This window comes from Vicugna pacos, chromosome 5 (assembly GCF_048564905.1).
Source record: "Vicugna pacos chromosome 5, VicPac4, whole genome shotgun sequence".
Taxonomy (NCBI): domain Eukaryota; kingdom Metazoa; phylum Chordata; class Mammalia; order Artiodactyla; family Camelidae; genus Vicugna; species Vicugna pacos.
This window is the reverse complement of record NC_132991.1, coordinates 47614386-47634678: the sequence shown is the minus strand read 5'-3', so window position 1 is coordinate 47634678 and position 20293 is coordinate 47614386. Positions and strand designations below refer to the sequence as shown.

General features: G+C 32.3%; 1 protein-coding gene across 13 annotated transcripts in view; it reads left to right on the top strand.

The window, feature by feature from the left end:
* LNPK (lunapark, ER junction formation factor) overlaps positions 1–19130 on the top strand; it is a 66682-nt gene extending 47552 nt beyond the window's left edge. For 8 of the 13 annotated variants that reach the window (XM_072961197.1, XM_072961193.1, XM_072961194.1 and 5 more), the window contains 5 exons: positions 895–1107; positions 8801–8906; positions 10152–10222; positions 11010–11180; positions 18112–19130. In XM_072961197.1, coding sequence (XP_072817298.1) covers positions 895–1107; positions 8801–8906; positions 10152–10222; positions 11010–11180; positions 18112–18347 — 797 coding nt within the window. In that variant the 3' untranslated portion in view covers positions 18348–19130. Of the gene's footprint in view, positions 1–894; positions 1108–8800; positions 8907–10151; positions 10223–11009; positions 11181–12730; positions 12814–12987; positions 13156–18111 lie in introns of all 13 variants that reach the window. The other 5 variants (XR_004190020.2, XR_004190021.2, XM_072961198.1 and 2 more) reach the window with 3 other exon arrangements.
* The last annotated feature ends 1163 nt before the right edge of the window (positions 19131–20293 follow it).

Genomic DNA, 20293 nt, shown 5'->3' with positions numbered 1-20293 from the left:
ATAGAATTGAATTATACATTATCAAGTAGGGAGGGGATCATGAATCTTCCTGTAAAGGACCAGACAGTAAATATAGTAAATGGCTTTGAGAGCCATATGGTCTCTGTTGTAACTACTCAACTCTTCTAAAGCAGCCATAGACAATATGTAAACAAAGGCATTATTGTGTTTCAATAAAACTACAAAAAGAGGTGGCAGCCTGAATTTGGCATATTTACGAACCCCTGTTATGGAAAATCTTGTAATTTCTGCAACTAAAAGATAAGATTTATTTATGATAGTACATTGTGGATGCAGAGTGGAGTTTCCTTTGTTAAATGTATTGGGAAAAAAAATTACCCAAAAAGATAGCAATAGTATAAAGGAGATGGGAATAGTACCTAATAGTAAAGAATACTTTTTCAGCATTTCTGTGACTACTTAGATTAATTACTTCATGAATTATTTGATAATTCCAGAATATACTTGTTCACTTATTTCTTAGCATTATCATTTTTTGAACTTGAAAAAACAGTTATGTAATTTTCAGTAATTCTGATAAGTTTTCTTTCTTTTATCGTAACTTGGGAAGGATTATTGTAAAAGGATACGATGCATAATTGGGTGATGATTTTATTTTATTTGAATTCATTTTGAAAATAATATCAGCAGATAGACTTAGATCAAGGCTTGTGTAAATTTACATATGCAGTTGAATTGTAGGTTCAGAAATAGAGTACTCTGTTTATAGTCAATTTTCAGTGTTACACTTTATAGATTGCTTATTCCAAGCAGTTTGACCCTACAGATGCTTTCTAGTGCCACAGAACTATTAAATGTAGGTCATTTGTCACATTGGCTAATGGTGGTATATTGGGTATTGAACTAATCCGTACTTTTTATTCTTACTCTCAGAGATTCGTCAGCGAACTGCAGCTCAAAGAAACCTTTCTCCAGCACCAGCAAGCTCTAGCCAGGGCCCTCCTCCGCTAGTTCCAGTGTCTCCTGGACCACCAAAGGACACTTCAGCCCCTGGTGGACCCCCAGAAAGAACTGTTACTCCAGCCCTATCTTCAAATGTGTTACCAAGACGTCTTGGATCTCCTGCTACTTCAGTGCCTGGAATGGGTAAACAGAGCACTTAATGTTATTTACAGTTTATATTGTTTTCTCTGGTTACCAATAAAACGGGCCATTTTCAGACAGTATGGAAATGGCATTTCATTTGGAAATAGCAGAGCAGTTATCTGATTAAGCAGGAGTTCCATATTCAATTAGCCATAACTCTTTACAGCTGGCACCTTGTGATACTGAAACCTATTTCTTGAGCTCATTTAACTGTTATGGCTTCTTTGTTTAAATGGCAATAAAACTTTGTAGTATTCTGTAGTCAACAGTATAGCGTATCTTTTTATATTCAGCTTTAGAATGGCTCCAGATTTATATAAAATGAGAATAAAAGAGAACACTTTTGGAATATATTCATGCTTTTTGCTAAACCCTTCATTTATTTTTTTAAAAAGACAGTTACTTAACGTATTTCAGGAAGAATATTCATGCACTATAGTGTATAATACTACTAATGTTAATATGCGCTTGGTAGATTTTTTTTTTTTTAAGCCATAGAAACCTTAGTATTTTCTGACAGATACTTTAACATAAAGTCCTACTGAAGTAACATACTGCCTTTACAACTATTTTATTTCTTTGGATTCTCTTTTTTCAATGTGGTAGGGGAAGACTCTTGTACTGTAATAGTTTACATTACCCTGCAACTTTCTTTTGGAGTGTGATTGGGGTATAGAAGCTCACTACTTCAGCAGATCACATTATTTTATGTAGATTTCCATGTCATATTCTTGAATATGATAGTAAATTATTTATCTTATTTTGGGATATTTAATTTTAATTTAGATTACTCTGATATTTCATGACTAATTACTAACATGTACTTTATAATGATTTTGAGGCCAGTCAGTAGTTGGTATCAGGTACTCAGGGCACTTATGTAGTAAAGTCAATAAGCAATCTAATGTTATTAATACAGTAGATTTTTTCCTGCATTTTCTTCATGTAAGATTTTAGAAAACTAGAAAACTATTAATTTATAAATAAATAAAGAAAGCTAGCTACAAATGAAATAAATACAAATCATAACTTTTAGTTATTAGTTAATTGAAAAAATGCTTTGAAACTTGACATATAATGATGTCACTCAAGGAAGCCATATATTTTGTGAAATTGAGTAAATTAAATTTATTGAAAATTATTCATTTTTCAGTTATCTGGTTGATTTAAGATAGCCATGATTTGTAAAGTTCTTAGTTGTTTAATGAAAGAATTTTTTTTGTGAGAATGCGTGAATTATATACATTTGTGTGACTAGTTTTAAAGAAATTAAAGTTTAGCAACATAAAAAGTAATAAAAACTGTATTATAGTACATGTAATAATAGGATTATAGCAGGAATGATGGCCTACCATTTCGTGATCATGTAAATATAACATATTTTACTGAAGTTTTTAATTAGTTTCTATGTAAAAGAATGTTTGTATCTAAGTTGTACATTGCCAGAAATATGAATGAGTTAAGTGATTTCTTATAGGGAAGATTAATAATTCATTTTTTCATTATGCCATATTTGTGGAAGAGAATCAATTTAATGTGTATTACCACAGGGCTCCCATATGTTTGAAAATTAATAAGCAGCAGGTACTTGATAATTTGCCAACTGTGTAAAAATGACCAGTATTTCTACAATGATTGCTCTTGATGTTTGTATTAATTACTGTTCTCTATAACAGCATGAATACGAAAATGTGTTACTTTAAAAGTTATTAGTATGCAAAGGATTTAATATATTTTTATGAAATCTGTTGTTTCATGTATCCAGATTCCTTTATGGACATTTTCATTTTAAATGTGTAGAAGTAAAATATTCCAGCAAAAGTTAAGTTGGCTTAGATGCTTTCAAAATCTAATTTGGCATGTTTATTCAAGTTGAAAATTTGATAATGAAGGATGACAGTGTCTGCGTACAAGTTTATTTTTTGATGGTAATGATTGAATGTTTTGGTACAAGTATGCCAATAACTGATGAAACCTGAAAAATGTACTTGATTTGTAATACTAAGAACTTATTCTAAAACCTAAATTTCATTTGCTAGGTATAGTTTTACATCATTTGCCCTTTATAAGATGGTAGCAGCCTTTAGATTTGTGATTATTTATAAAGCAAATATCTTTCTGAAAAATCTCTTTAAAATATTAATATTGCTGCCCTAAACTGTTTTTGAATGCTTTTAAGTTTTTGTCACAGTCATTTTGAAAACCAGATGTATTGCAGGGCTTGTTCCAACAAGACCTCATTTTGTTTCAAAGTCTTCTACAAGGTCTCCATGTAAACCTCCATTGCTGCCTATCTTACTCTTATCTAGCCTTGCTTTACAAAGGCAAACATCTCATCTTACTTATTTTATTCTCTCATTTTCTTCTAAGTGCCTTCTTCTTTGTAGTCTGTCAGTTCAGAGTATTTCCTGCAAACAGTTCTCTTTCAGTTTTCAGAGACTGTGGAGTTATAATTCATAGAGTTTGAAAGTGTAACTATTTTTGTTGTTACTGCTTTTATATGATATGATGTAATCATTAACTAAATCTTAGGTTTTTCCTCCTCTCTCTACTCTCCATTCATCTCCTCTGATATTGCTTAATTTATTATTTGAACACAGTATACCTATGCATTTATTTAGATCTCCTCTAGTTTCTCTCAGGATTGTTTTGGAGTGTTCAGTTTGTAGATTGTGCATCTTTTTTAGGTTAAATGTACATCTAATTCATTTTTGATCCTAGTGTAAATGATATTATTAACTATTTACAATTCATTGCTAATATATAGAGAAATAGAGTTGATTTTTGTATATTGATCTTGTATCCTGTAATATTGCTTAACTCATTTATTAGTTCTGATAGCTTTTTTTGTGGATTCTATAGTATTTTCTGCACAAGCTATCACATTGTCTGTGAATAAAGACAATTCTACTTCTTCCTTTTAAATCTGGATGCCTTTCATTTCTATTTCTTGCCTTATTACACTAGCTAGAACCTTTAATGCAGTGTTAAATAGAAGTGGTGAGCACAGACATCCTTGCCTTATTGCTGATCTTAGGAGGGAAGCAGTTAGTTTTTCACCATTCAGTCTGATGTAAGGGTTTGTTTTTGTTTTTTGTTTTTAAATAGCCTTTTTCAGATTGAAGAAGTACCCTTTTATTCCTAGTTTGCTGAAAGTTTTTATCAGTAATAGATGATAGATTTTGTCAAATGCTTTTTCTGCATCTATTGAGATGCTCTTATAGGGTTTTAGGTTTTGTTTGTTTGTTTGTTTGGACTTCTATTCGTATAATGAAATACATGGGTTGATTTTTTAACATTGATTTTTAGATGTTAAACCACCTTGCTTTCCTGAGGTAAATTTTACTTGGTCATGATGTTTTATTTTGTATATGTATTGTTGGGTTCAATTTGCTAAAATTTTGCTAAGAATGTTTATCTCAGTTTTCTTTGGGGATATTGGCCAATAGTTTTGTTTTTGTTTTTGTTTTTGTTTTTTTCTTGTAATATTTTTGTCTGGTTTTGGTATCAGTGTAATACTCACCTCAATATGAGAAAGTATTTTCTTGTCCTCAGTTTTATGGACAAGTTTTGGTAGAATTGGTATTATTTCTTCCTTAAATGTTTCAGATTGAATTTACAGGTTGAAGTATCTGGGCCTGGTCTCTTGTTGTGAGTTTTGGTAGTTTGTTAGTCTTTCAAGGAATTTGTCTGTTTAATCTAACTTACAGAACTTATTGGCATAAAGTTATTCGTAACCTACTCTAATTATTCTTTTAATATCTTTACTATCTAGATTTATGACAGTTCTCTCATTCTTAATATTTTATTTTGTATCTTCCCTTTTTTTCCCCTGATTAATCTGGCTAGAGATTTATCAATTTTATTGATCTCGAAGAACCAGCTTTTCTCTATTTTTGCATTTTCTCTTTTATTAATTCCCTCTCTGATTTTTATTATTTCTTTTATTCTGTTCTCCTTGGATTTTATTTGCTCTTTCCTTTTGTCTTAAGGTGGAAGCTGAATTAATGGATTTTAGACCCATCTTCTTTTGTAGGTGTTTAGTGTTATAGGTGTTCAGTGGTATAAATTTTCATCTAAGTGTTGCTTTAGCTGCATGTCATAAATTTGATATGTTGTTTTTTCATTTTCACTCAGTTAAAAATACTTAGTAATTTCTTTTTTGATTTTTCTTTAAACCTGGATTATTTAGATGTATGTTATTTAGTCCCCAAATATTCAGATGTTTTCTCCATGTCTTTTTGTTGTTGATTTCTAATTTAATTCTGTTGTGGCCAGAAAACATACTTTGTATTATATCAATCTTCTTAAATGTATTTAGACTCGTTCTATGTCTCAAACTATCATTTGTCTTAGTATATGTTTTATGTTCACTTGGAAAGTATATCTGTTCTGTTCCTGTTGGATAGAATGGCTATAAATGTCAATTAGGTCAAGTTGGTAGTAGATAGTGTTGTATATTATTAAAGATTTTCTGTTTGTTCTGTCAATTACTGAAAGACTGCTGTTGAAATCTCCATGTATAATTGTGTATTTGTCTATTTCTTTTCATATTTCTGTTAGTTTTTGCTTCATGTGTTTTGAAGCTCTGTTATGATGTTCATATTTGTTTAGGATTGTTGTGTCCTCTTGATGAATTAACTCCTCGTCATTATGAAATTACCCTTCTTATCCCTGATTATATTTCCTCCAGAATCTACTCTGATTGCAGTTAATACAGCTGCTCCAGATTTCTTTTGATTAGTGGTGGTGTATTTATATTTTAGTGTTAGTGTATTTATATATATTTTTCTATCATTTACTTTTTTTTTGAACAGATTTATTTTACCTTTTTTTTTTTAAGGGAGAGGGAGGTAATTAGGTTCCTATCATTTACCTTTAATCTATTTTTGTCTTTATATTTAAAATGAGTTTTTTTGTAAGCAGCATCTGTTAGGTGTTTTTTTTTCCCCATTATGACAACCTGCCTGATAGTGAGGATGTTCAGGCCACATACATTTAATGTAATGATTAATTTGTTTATGTTTGAGTTTAAATCTCTTTATCATGCTGGTTTTTTTCTATTTGTCCCATCTGTTCTGTTACCTTTCTCCTTGTTTTCTGCCTTCTTGTGGGTTGAGTATCTTTTATGATTCCATTTTATCTTTTTTTTCATTGCTTATTTAGCTATACTTTGGGGTTTGCAGTATATATCTTTAATTTATCAGAGTTCATCTCAAGTGGTATGATACTAGTTCACATGTAGTTTAAGAATCAAACTACAGTATACTTATATTTCTCTCCTCCTGGCCTTTGTGCTGCTGTTGTCATACATTTTACTTTTACATGTGTTGTAAACCCCTCAAGGAATTACAGATATCCCTTGCTTTTTGAAAGTTCACTTTACACCACCTTGCTTTTGTGAAAGACCTACGTTAGTACCTGTTTTCACTACCTGAAAGAAATTGGAAGAGGGTTTTCGCTTTTATAAAAAAAGGTGAAAAGCGAAAATAGTGTTTAGCATTTGTTTTGCAGCGAGCCATTATAGAGGCAGTGCACATCCCGAGCAGCAAGAGTGGCACCACCAAGCTCCTTCCCTGGGAACTACACTCAGCATCTCAGCGTCAAGCCACCATAGCTTCTTTGAACTATGTCTGTGAGCCTCTGTGCTTTATCTCAATTTATTTTGTGCATCCATTAGCAAGATGTGTCCTAAGGTAATTACTTCTTCACTTTATGCCATTTGGCTTACGAAAGCTTTCATAGGAACTTTTGGATAGCAAGGGAAGCCTGCATTAGTTTTTCTGTAAGCCATCAATTGTTTTTTAAAAAGATTTAAATAAGTTTTATATATTTACCCAGTTGGTAACCATTTCAGGTACTCCTCTTTCTTTTGTGTAGATCCAACTTTCTGTCTGGTGTCATTTTCCTCCTGTCTGAAGGACTTTCTTTACCATTTCTTATAGCACAATTCTGCTAGTGATAAATTCTTTCAGTTTTGTATTCAGAAAGTCTTCATTTTTAAAAGATATTTTCACTAATGCAGAATTCTAATTTGATAGTTTTCCTCTCAGAACTTTAAAAGATAGTGTTTCACTGTCTTCTGTCTTGCCTATTTTCTGATGAGAAATCTGTCTGTCATTCTTGCCTCTGTTTCTCTGTACATAATGTGTCTTTTTCTGACTGCTTTTAAGTCTTTCTTGTTATCACTGTTTTTAAGCAATCTGATTATGCTGTGCCTTCATGCAAAATTATGTTTCTTGTGCTTAGTGTTTGTTGATGTCCTTGGGCCTGTGGGTTTACAGTTTTCATCAAATACGGAAATTTTTTTGTGCATTATTTCTTCAAATGTATTTTTCTTTCCCTCTCTCTCCTCTTCTGAACTCCAGTTATATGTATACTAGGCTACTTGAAGTTGTTCCACAGCTCACTGATGATTGTTCATTTAAAAATCTTTTCAGTCTTTTGTGTTTCATTTTGTATAGTTTCTATTGCTCTGTCTTCAAGTTTACTAATATTTTTTTTTCTGTAATGTCCAAACTGCTTTTCATTACATCTATGGATTTTTTTAATCTAAGACATTGTAGCTTTCATCTGTATGGGTTCAGTTTGAATCTTTTGAATTTTTTCTATGTCTCTACTTAATATACTGAGTCTTTCCTCTGGATTCTCAAGCATATAGAATATAATCGTAATAAGTGTTTTAATATGTTTGTCCATTAATGCTATCATCTCTGTCATTTCTGGGTTACTTTTTTGATTGATTTTTCTCATTATGGTTTGTATTTTCTTGCTGATCTGCATATCTAATAATTTTTTGATCTTATGCCAGACATGTAAATTTTACCTTATAGGATGTTGGATATTTTTACATTCCTATACAAAGCTCCTCTGAATACTTACCCAATGACCTATGAGTTACGAAGTTTTCTACTCTGGCTGCTGGGAACATGTGATCTTTTTTTGCCCCATGTGAACACTGGTACCTTTAATATTTTGGGGAATTTCTTTCTCTGTCCTAGGGAGTTTTCTTACATGATTCCTTTGGAGATCTGTGATGTTCTTGCTCTATGCATTCTCTCCTCCCTGGTACTCTTTCCAGTGAACTCAGCCTCCCTTGGCCTCCCTTGAGTTCCAGCTTTATCTCCTCAACTCAGGGAGACTGATGCAGTTCATCTGGATTTAGCCTGCTTGAGCTGCTACCTGGAAACACTCTCCGGGCAATGAGCTGGGGCAATTGTAGGGCTCATCTTAATTTGCTTTTTGTCTGTCAGAGATCTTTATCCTACATTGCCTGATACCCAATGTCTTTAAAACCATTGCATCATATATTTTGCACAGTATTTTTTTTGTTTTGGGTGGAAAGGTTTAATTCAACACTGATTACTCTATTACGGTCCAAAGTGGAAGTCCCCTAGTTTATTATTACATAAGCTTTTAAGAGTCTGGGCACTTAAAAAAATTAATTTGTACAGAACTCAACATAGTTTTATTCCTTAATAGATTTTGTTGCTGGTTCTATAATATAGCACATATGTAAATAAATTTTTTATAATGCAGTATTTTTAATGCAAATTTGAAAACAGATTAATAGCTATTTTTATTTTTAAAAAGTTATTTTGAAGTTCTAACAAGCATAGGTAGTTCTTGGCAACTGAATTAAATTTTAAATATATATATAAATTTTATATGTACTTATTTATTTATTTACTAGGTCTTCATCCTCCAGGCCCACCTTTAGCAAGACCCATTCTGCCCCGAGAACGAGGTGCTCTGGATAGAATTGTTGAATATTTAGTTGGTGATGGTCCACAAAACAGGTAATGCTTACTAGGGTGGTAGATAAATGAAAATAAAGAAAATCTTATTGGTTAGGGTGTGTGTGCACATGTATTAGATTTTCTACAATTTTGTGGCTCTTGTTTCCTGATTTTAGAACGTAGTGGGGTATTTTATAGCCCTGCAAAAGAGTTTATTCAATTATTTTTCAGTAGCAGTTTGGATAAAGTATTTAGATAAAATATTTTAAAATGTATTATATATAATGGAAAAAATATTGTTAACTCTGCCTTGTTATAATTGTACTATAAGATTATTTTTGGTAAAATTGAATCATTTCATTGAATCCTTTAAACATGAAGAGCACATAAATAGTGCAGAGTTGGAGTTTTATAGATATGAGTACTAGACTTAATGATGGTGATAATTTCAATAACAGTGAGGACAATTTCCGATATTTGGCACTTACAGTTCTAAAGTGCTTTTCCATCTATTATCTTAATTAATCCTTATAGTAACTCTAGGAAGATAAGTATGATATGAGCAGAGTAATTGTTACAGTGTAGATTTTAAATAATTCTTAGGATACTAGAGTAAATATTTGACAGTGTTATCAGTTAATATTGTTGTTTTAATAAAGGGACTAGAATTTAATGTTACTGAAATAAATTGTATGCTATTCAAAACAGGTAGAATATTGTTTGACAGGGCCAAGTATTTGTTATGTACATACACAGAGAACAGAGAGGGTATATAAATAGAAAATGAGAAAGATGTTTAAGTGTTACTGGGATAGATACAGTAATCATGATGTATAGGAATTAGCCTTTGTACTCAGCTAAACAAAATTAAATTCATTTCTTTACTGCAAGTCTTCTCAGAGGTTTTAATAATAATCATTGTGAATCTTTGAGAGGTTTCATCTTTTCCAGTCTTATCTGACCACAGACTTGGGGTCTGTCATCTCCAGGAATATATGTTAGGAAACATTGAAACTGAAGTGTTCTGTTATCAAATATAGTTCTGCTTACTTAGTAAGACTATTTTCTTTTGACTGTTGCTTAGTTTATTTTTAAGTAGATGTATAGATTATGTTTTAAAGTAGTTGAAATTTTGGCTGTTGTCATGCTTAAAGTGTACTGTTTATTGTTTATTAAGTAACATCTAATCTGTTATGACATTTAGCTATGTTAAAATATAAATTCACTGTGATGGCTGAAGTAGCCTCTCTCATGGGCTTTTTGTCTGATTTGTAATTGGTCTGTTCACTTTTCCTTTTGGTGTAGGTATGCCCTTATATGTCAGCAATGTTTTTCTCACAATGGCATGGCTTTGAAAGAAGAATTTGAATACATTGGTAAGAATTATTGGGCAGTTAGATTGAAGTATTTTACTCAAATATTTCATTCTATACCAATTCCCATGTAATGTCATTATATTTTAGGTACTGTCTCTGTCATGTTGTTCAGGTATATTGTAGAACACACAGCAAAGCAGGAGAGACAACTCTGCTTTTTTCTTCATACAATGTACAGTCTCTTGGCCAGTTGTCCTCAAACTTCACTGTGCCTCAGAATCACTTGGAGAGCTTTTAAAATTATGATGCCAAGGTCCCACCTACAGATAATCTGCTTTAATTGATCTGGGGGGGCGTCCAGGTATCAGGTATATCTTTTTTAAAGATTCTCAGAATATTTTCATGTGCAGCTACTATTTAAAAATATTGTACTAAATTAATTATGCTTCTCAAATATGACATACTACATTTTGGGGGGGCAAATGAACAAGGTTTTGGATTTGAAGATACCTAATGATCCTGGTGACTAGAAATGTAATTTCTGTAACGCATTTAGGTAATTATTAATATTGCTTTACTATTAGTTAACCTGCTATGTAACTTACTATCTTTTCTGCTTTTAAGTTGATATTATAATTCTAATAATAATTAGAAAATACGCTTTAAAATAAACTTTGTTAGAACACCCGCCATAATATTATTAAAACCACATGGAATTTCACAAGGGATAAATAATTTTTGAAGGGTTTTTTGACTATTTGTAAAGGTAATCTTGAGTGTTACCTGATTAGTCCTTAAAATTCATTTGGTTCATGGTTTTATTTATTTATTTTTTAATTCTCTGCAGCTTTTCGTTGTGCCTACTGTTTTTTCTTGAATCCTGCAAGAAAGACCAGGCCCCAGGCTCCAAGACTTCCAGAGTTTAGTTTTGAGAAGAGGCAGGCAGTGGAAGGTTCAAGTTCAGTTGGTTCCTTGCCCTCAGAAAGTGTGATTTCATCAGAGAACCAGATCAGTGAAGGTATGAACATGTTAATTAAAAAGTTTTATCTCTTAATAATGTTTGCTGTTTAACAATAACAGCACAATGCTTTTAGGCAAGAATGGATCAGATTTTGCAGCATGCGTATATCAGCTATTGCTGTGTTACTATGGCCTCCTGTGTGATTTGTATGATGTGTTTCACTTTTAAAGCACAAGTTATATTGTGTTAACATCTAGAAACAACTAGGTAAATACTGTTTATGGCATTATCTCTTATAATAGCTCTTGGGAGATTTAACTAGTAATGTTTTCATGGAATTTTTCAATTTATTTAAATGAAGCAGATTATTAGCATCATGAAACTACTACTTCTACGGGTAAATTTTTTATAAGATTTGTAATTAACATTGATAAAAATAGATTTGTGCTTATGATTTGAATGAATAGGAGTTACTCAAAAGCAGGAAACTTTGGAATTGGAAAGTCATCCTTATGTTCTTCAGATGACTGTGTTGATAGGACTTTGAAACAATCTGTCGAGGTCCAGGAGATTAACGCTGCTGATGAATGTCTTTGTTGTAAAACAACCTTATTTTAGAGAAACAGATTTTTATTAGGATTCATTGGGTTTTAGAACTTGTCTTTCAATTCTGTTTTAGGAATTCTTGAGGAAGTTTCATGAAAAATGCAAAAGATAAGGTGGAAGATCTGACTATTAACTGCCAACTATTTCTTGCTGTTAATATTGAATGAGGAGCTGTTTGTTAAGCAGCTCTGAATTATGAAGATTGCTAAAATTATGACACAGGCCCTGATATTTTGGTGCTTCGCCTGGTATAGAAAAAAAAATCCACATAGGAAGTTTTGTTCACATAGTTTAACAGTCAGTATTCATCCTTTTAACTTCTAGAAATTATCAATTACATGTATTTGATTTCTTTACAAAATCACTGAGTAGTGGAAAGATTGCTTTTACTGAGAATAATATATGAGGTAGTGAATTTTCACATATTGGAAGGTTAGTATGAAAATTTGAGTGTCTTTGTTTGTTTGTTTGTTTGTTTAAACTTTGAAAATGAACTTAAAATACCGTGCATTGACTTGGGCTTGGCTTTTGGCTTACTAACAAATATCAAAATGAATTTGAATACAAATAGCCATTACAAGAGGCCTGTGTACTTCCAACACTGAATCAGTGCAATTCATCTTCTCCAAGTCTGAAACGTCCACTCCGAACAGAATATCAGATTTTTTCTTTTGCTTAAGTCATGCTCTGAGCTGCATGCTGTCACATGCAAATCATCTGCCTTGCCATTGCAGCCTCTTGGAACTGAAAATTAAAGAATTTCATACTGAAGATGCCTAGAGGAAAAATTGCAGTCCTTTCCATGAGTAACCTTGCTTATGAAAGCTAAAGTGAATATTTGAAAGCCAGTAGTTGGGACAAAAAAAAAAAAAAAAGAGAAAACAACCAACAAAATAGAAATCTTGATAATGAGCCCCATGCTTTCTATCTTCTAGTAAGGTCAAGATGCATAGTTAGCAAACAACACCCAGCTCTATACCTTTCCTTCTCATCTAATCTAGGAGGAGCAATATCCCAGATGTCTCATTTTCTGTCAGAAATCTCTGGAATGAAGTCTAACTGGCTCAAACTCAACCCTAATAAGGTAATGTTAATAGGTGAAGACAAACTTGAAGCAGGGTCTGATAACTCCGCGGTGCTAGAACCTGAAGCACCAATTCCATTTGGTTAAGGTAGTCTCTAGAATAGTAACTTCTTCATCTCTTTGGATTTATCAAAATGGCTATTATGAGCACCTTTTACTTTTTTGGTTTTCCAGAAGACTGAAAATTTTTTCCAAGACTCCTGCCTCAAGACTGTGATACACAGTTGTCATTTCCAAGCTGGATTCTGCTAGTAAACAACTGGAAGCATTTCTGATGAACAGATGAAGCTGCATTTATTTGAATGCTGGTGGCTTACCTTGATGATTAAATTGAACTATGAAGTAAGAGCATATCATCTCAGTCTCTCTGCTGACAGCCAGTGTGATTAAGGGCTTATATTTGCTGATTTCTATATTTTTAATGTGGAAACTTGAGGTCTGAAAGAAAAACTCTCCTGTTTTAATTTTTTAAATTTTAAAAAATATTGAAATAGCTCTTTGATTGGAACTAAAAGGTAACTTTCTTCCATCTGAATTTTTTTCAACAAATATTCCATAACCACTTAAATGTAGGATTAATAGAAGAAACCTTGTTTTTCAATTTATGATGCAAGACTTTGAAATTAAATTTTGTCTTGATTGTGCTACTGGAAGATTTTGCATTTTGGATAAGGCACAAGGCTTTTGAAATTTTCGGATCACTCTTTAGAACAACATATGAAATCTTGGAAAGTTTTCGTCAAAGAAGGAGACCTAGAAGAAATTCCTCCCATTAATTGCTCATTTGAATTCCTAGAATTTTTTCTAGAACTGTGTATCCAGATGCTTTGGTAATAGAGCAATAGAAAAAGCAAGAAATTAGGATTGTCATTTTATCTAAGAACATACTAGATATGGTATGCCAAAGTGATGAACTGCTTTTTGGTTCCTCGGTTTCTTTTATTGTGAAATGAATAATATAGTAATATTTGAGTCTCTGCTAAGCCATGTTAAAGTGGGTTTATCAGGTGTTTTTTTTAATGTGCTTTCCCAAATAACTGATACATAGCATTCTTAATCAGCATATGAGGTTTCTGCAGTTAGTATTCCAGTATAATGATTTGGAGTTAGCATGTTTGAAAAATATTAATATTGTTTTCATTGTTCAGTTATATTTGAATGGATCTTATTTAATTATTTCAGTAGAATATAGCACTTATGGGAGTGGAAGTAACTTGCTAATTATAAAACCTATGGCATCTAATCAGTACTATCAAAAATAGCAAGTAAAATTTATTTAAAGTGTAATTTATCTTGATAATTTGATTTCTGCTCTTCCTTTCTTTTAAGCAATGTACTGTTACAATTAGGTTATGTTGAACTAGAGAAAATTCTATTTTTAGTATTATTTATTATGACGCTGTAAGAAACTGAACTATTTGATAATGTAAATTTTATTGAATTCTGTGTATTTATCAGGTCCAAAAAGCTTATACCTTTATTTATATTTAATTATATATAGCTTACTGAAGATGTAAACTTACCTGTATTATGTTTTTGCATGTTTGTTTTAGGCATAGAGATCTTTTGGCCTTTTGATTCCCTTTTCTAAAACATCTTCACCTACTAGTTTTAACATTTATACTCACCTAATGGGTTTGTTCGCCAATGGTAAATAATGAAACAACAGTCTGTGTGTTTAATATGAACTGTTTTTTCATAGGTGGTTTTCATTTATTTGAATTTTATTCATTGAGTCATTGAGTTGAGTTTTCGGAGTGAAATTCATGTCTGTTCCTTAAATATAAGTTAGCCATTTCCCTTAAGGCAGATTGATCTTGCAAAAACTGTTTTGTTTAAAATCTGAGTTCAAAGACAAATTGTCCATTAATTTAACAGATTTCCTTTGGGTAAGTTTTATAGTCTACACATAGAGTGGATACTGATATGTTAGCAATACAAAAAATTTTTTTTTAAGTTATTGCAAAAAGGAATAAAAAGAATCTAAATGGATTCACTACAATATGAGGGGTTTTTGAAGGCATAATCTAAGTAGAATCATGTGTTTTGCTGTGGAAATTATGTATTTCTTTTGGAGATATATGAAATTGTTTTGCTAGACTATTCTTTAATTTTGTTAGAAAATTATTCTTTCAAGAGCTAGAATAAAAACGTAAAGGTAAGGTGATCTTTTTACCTGTTTTTGCATGTGTGTGGTATATGAGTGAGGTAGCAGTATTTGTTACACAGTTACACTCAGTGTTATGAGTGAGTTGTATAGCTGAATTGAAGCTTTGCCCAAACATCTGGAAGCTTTGCTCAAACAGCAGCTGTTAAAATTTGGTGGAAAAAGCTTCTCTTTCAAGAATATTGGGGTGGGAGTGGGGCAGGGGCAGGGGCAGGAGTGGGTAAAAGAACAAATTCCTTGGGTCATTTTTGTTTCATTGCGTTGTGATATTTTGTTTTCTGGGCATAACAAATGTCAAAGGTGATTTTTAAAATTTTCTTACAGATGAAATTAGGTCATTCAGGTAACTTTGTGTCAGGTTTAGTCTTAAACTGGTGGTACATAAGGGAGAAGTATTTAATTTGTGTGAACAGAGAGGCTGGTTTCTTTCAGCATTTTATGCCTAAATATTGACATCTACTGTAATGCATTTTATACCACCAAGCTATTTTAAACCACAGCTTCATAGAAAAACTGTTTTTAGAATAGGCAAATGACTCTCTCCCATAGAAATAAAGTGTACTTTTGGAATACATTTACTAATCTTATTATAAAGCTCTGTGTTTTAGTTATTAAACTGATAATACAATTCTCTGTTGATCTTGCACACCTGGTTCAGTTAAATCTTGTTGGGATGACTTCTCACAAAATGGCATTGGCTTCCAAACATTGAATATCTACATTGTTTTTACTAGCTGATGTCTGCATTATAGGCATCATGACACATGTGCACATACAGGTTTTTTGTAGTGTTACTGCTATTAAAATTACTCTTCTGCAAATTAACCTGGGGAGAGAAAAGTAGTCATTAATAGGCTTTTTGTTTGTTTTCAAACCCCACTCATCATTTCACTAGTTTTTAGTCTTCTATATAGTCTCTGAAATACAATACAGTATTGATGAGCAAGTTTTGTGTATAATGCTGTTTTCTGATTGTGACAGCACATGGTATTTCTTAAAATTCACCTCTGTAGTGTTACAAAATTAAGTACTATAGTTCTTCTCTTTGTATTAACTACTTCTTTAAGAACCCAGAATTTTTTAATTAAATTGGATTTGACTAGGGATGTGTCTGTTTCTGAAAATAGTTGTATCACAAAGCTTTGGTAATATGATAAATCATGAACTTTGATACCTCCCCTGTTTAAGTTCAGTACTGAGGCAGTCTGTCAGACAGAATATGAAAAATTATGTGGGCCTGTGTTCACTTAAATATGTTTATTGATGAACGGAGTCTTGGATTCTGAGCTTTATGTTTTTTCATTTTGTGTGACTTTATTGGAAAGCTTACTAAATTATAATCGATTGTAAAGTTCTTGGCAAGTAAGTATTGCTCTATGGCCAGAGAGTTGTGGAAAATCATGGCTCTTAAAACTCTGCCCTGGATAAATTCTGTGAAGGTAGAAATGCAAATGGTTAGTGACTTCTGAAGTTTTTCACCGAAGGACTTGTTTGCCCTTGTAGCAGAAATGACATGTACGTGTCTGCAGAGTTTCATTTCACTTTCTGCTTTTCCTTTGAGCACTGAGGCATTCAAATAACAAAACTCAAATGACCTATTGCTTTTCCACTTTGGATTTTTGTAAGATTCCAAGTGGTACAGTGGTGCCGTTTTAAGTTCCTTTTAAGATAAAAATAGCATTTTTGTGACGTGAACATTCCTCACTGCTTTTTGTGATCATGTGAAATTTTCATACAGTAAAACCTCATTAACTTGGATGTCCCTAACTGTGCAGTTTTGGCCTTTCATTCTATATATAAAAAGAGAGAAAGAGATTGTAATTAATTCTGTAAACTAGAGTCTAAGGTATCTGTTTGAAGAAATAGTTAAAATATTTTTTGAGTCTTGGCATAGAGTGTGTAAAATACAGATAATTTGAATTTATTAAAACTGATATGATGAAACCATAAATTTGTAAGACCTCCATGTCAACATGTATATATATAGCACACAATTTCTTTGCAAAACTATTTATTTTATTTATCTAGAAAATTCTGGCCTGTACTGTACAAGGAACTAAACTGGAACTTTTTACTAATGTAGACTGGCCTTCCCTCCAGATTTTTTGAATCAGGAACATTTGTAATATATTCTAAGGGATCATCTGTGAGGGTACAAAAATCCTATTTGTGTAGCTGATGTGGTTTAAACATATTTCTCCTAACAAGAATATTAGTTGGTATTTATTACAAAGACAAAACAAAGAAACATCTCAGAGTTAGGTTTTTACTTTGATTTGGAAATTGGGTGGCCCAAAGCTTTCTGTTTCTGTCATTCCCTTCCCTATCCCATTCTTTAAACTTTAAAGAATTAAACTTGTTATTATTGTTGTTGTTGTTGTTAAATTATTATTAAGAGATTTGAATTTAATGAAACTCAAAAGAGTTTAAAGGGAGTAAATTTCCAGGTAGGGGCTAAGACCCTTCCTTGGTTTTTGCTATGGAGACAGGAGCAAAAGACTCATCCCTTTCTCTCCCTGGCAGTCCCTTCTGACCCAGGGGTTTAGATCCTGAGGACTTGTCTTGCAGAGGGATGAGGGGAAAAGGTGGATCCAGACCTCCCCAGTCCTTGGATAATAGAGAAGTATATCAGTGTGGGAAATCACACCACCTACATGTACACACACACGAAAGTTTACATTTACACATTGGTCACAGGGTTGCCTGGGCACAAGGGAGACCAGTTCCTTCAGGAAACATAATCTGGGAGTCAGTACACTTGCTTTGTTTGCTAGGCTGTTGTCTTACAGCACATGATTCTCTTGGGACTTTGATACAGTTGAACATTGAACTTTCAAATCCATCTTTAGGAAAGTTGCTAAATATTATGAAAGTTCTTATATTTCATGATATATGGGGTTTTAGGTAAAAATATGTTTATGGCTTTGTTTCCCTCGTAATTTTTTCCCCCTTCATTCACACCAGTTCATATATGGTATGCTATAAGGAGTTAAGTACATATTTTCAAAGACTTTAAGGATAATGTTAGACTGTTCTTAGACTGTTTCTTAGTCCACATATGTGTGTACTTATCTTATTCAGTAGTTTTAACATTTGGATATTCCTAAAATCTTGACCCTTTATCTTTTCAGAATCTTTAGAAGAACACGATGTTCTTGATAACAGTACAGAGCAGACAGATGATAAAACACCAGATACAGAGCAGACCAAAGAAGTGATTGAACAAGCACCTGGCACAGAGGAACCAGAGGAGAAGCAAGAAGAGACTGAGAAGGAGGAAACCTCAATGAGTGAAGCCAAATCAGCAGTTCCCAGAGCTGATGCTATTCCTAATCCTGAACTAAGTGGAGAACCTTTGACAGTGTAGTAAATGCTTCCACGTGCCTTCAACTGGATATCTGTAGTCTTGTTGATGCCAGTTATTGCTTTTTTAGGTGCTGCTTTTTTTTCCCCCCTCAAAAGACATGCTCGATATCATTTGAATTTAGATTGCCTAGTTATTTCAGTATGTCGAAGTTATGTCTACAGGGTACTAAAATTAAAAGCAAGTGGTGTCAGTAAAGTAAGATCCTTCTGAATGTACAAAAACTGACACTGTTTAGACAGCTTTTAGGTTTTTTTTCATTCTAACATTAAACAAATATGATAGGAGTTTTATTTTCTAGTTGTGACCTGTAAATACTATCCATTTTGACATAGGAAGAACTTTTAGTTAGGAATAAGTTCTAAAAGTGTTTGTTTTAAGGAATGAAACTCAATTAAGATTTTTTAATACTTCATAATTAAAATGGATAGAATTTTAACTCTTGAGATATTTGCCAGGGGGTGAAATGTCTATTTAGGCATTTACATTAAGAGGTATGAAAGTTATTGCAGTAACAATATAGGCATGGACATGAATCCTCATTAAGAATAAAGTTGAACAGTCAAGTGCAGTGTTACTTTTGGATGTTTCTTATTTTGCAGCTGGGCCAGAGGTACCTGATGTATATAATTAGCTTATGTTTACATATTAACATATAGGAAATATCTCTGCACTTGACTGTACTTGCATTTTGAATGTTATTTATATTTGTAAAATAATGATATTATAAGTGAATTTGTGCTCTTGTGTGTATTTTGTTAAGGAAAATAAAGATATCTGGCAGCAGTTTCTTTTTGTTAAATATCAAGCCTCCTTCAGACAACATCTTGGGTGGATGCTTGGCTACCTGAAAAGTCTTAGTAGGAAGAGCTCACCATTCAATAAGCCTATACACTCTACTGAGATCAAATTATGATCTTTTTATTTAGATTTGTTGCCTTTCAAATTCAGAGAAATAGTGACATTTAGAGGTTCTAATTAGAGATTAGATTTTTCTGATTCAAGAAAAACTTAGGCCATTTGTAGTTTTTTATTTCGAGAGACATAGTTTTGTGAGAATAAGCAGTTAGTTACTGGTTGTTCATTGAATTTAATTTGTATTAAGGATTAACTGGGAAATTTTTTTGACCCAGAATGATAATTCTTGGACGTTAAGTACACTGTTACCTTTTCTATCTTCCTTTTATCTCTCTTCTCTATTATTAAAAAGAAAATTGTAATCAAGTTATTATGCCAGAGGGACAATACCATTTGTTATCATTTAAAAATTCTTCTTTATGCTTTAATATCTTATATCTGATAGATATTTTTAAGGAGCCCAGTCTGTTAATGGTCTTAGGCGTAATGGTATAGCGACCAGAGTTTTCAAGATTACCGAACTGGGCTTAAATTCCAGCTCTGCGGTCTTGAGCAAGTCACCTGACCTCTCTGAGACTATTTTCTTCATCTGTAAAATTGGAAGAATCACACCTACTTTTGTGGGTATGGGTAAAATTAAAAATAACTTATGTAGTGTGATTAGCTCATTGCCTGATAATTAATAGATAAACGGTAAATGGTAGCATTTTATACTATTAATATCTTTGTGAAATATGAAAGGGCTGTATATCCTTCCTCTTGCAGGTAAGGAAATGAAAAAACAATATGAACATATAATTCAGCTGTTCAGAATCAAGCCAAAGTTTTCTTCATCAACTTTTCTTTATCATATACATGTATATAAATGCATGAATTAAGGAAATAGGAAGCTGAAACTATGGAATATAATCCTACTGAATATAGTATTTTTTTATGAAGCCTGATATCAGGGTTTTTGTGCATTATTGGACCATACTATTTTAGGAACACCTTGCTGAGTTTTCTTATTAAAAAACATTCAAAGTCAGATGTACATCAGTGGAAAATTAGGAATACCTCAGAGAAATATAATTTGTTGATAAAATCAAGCA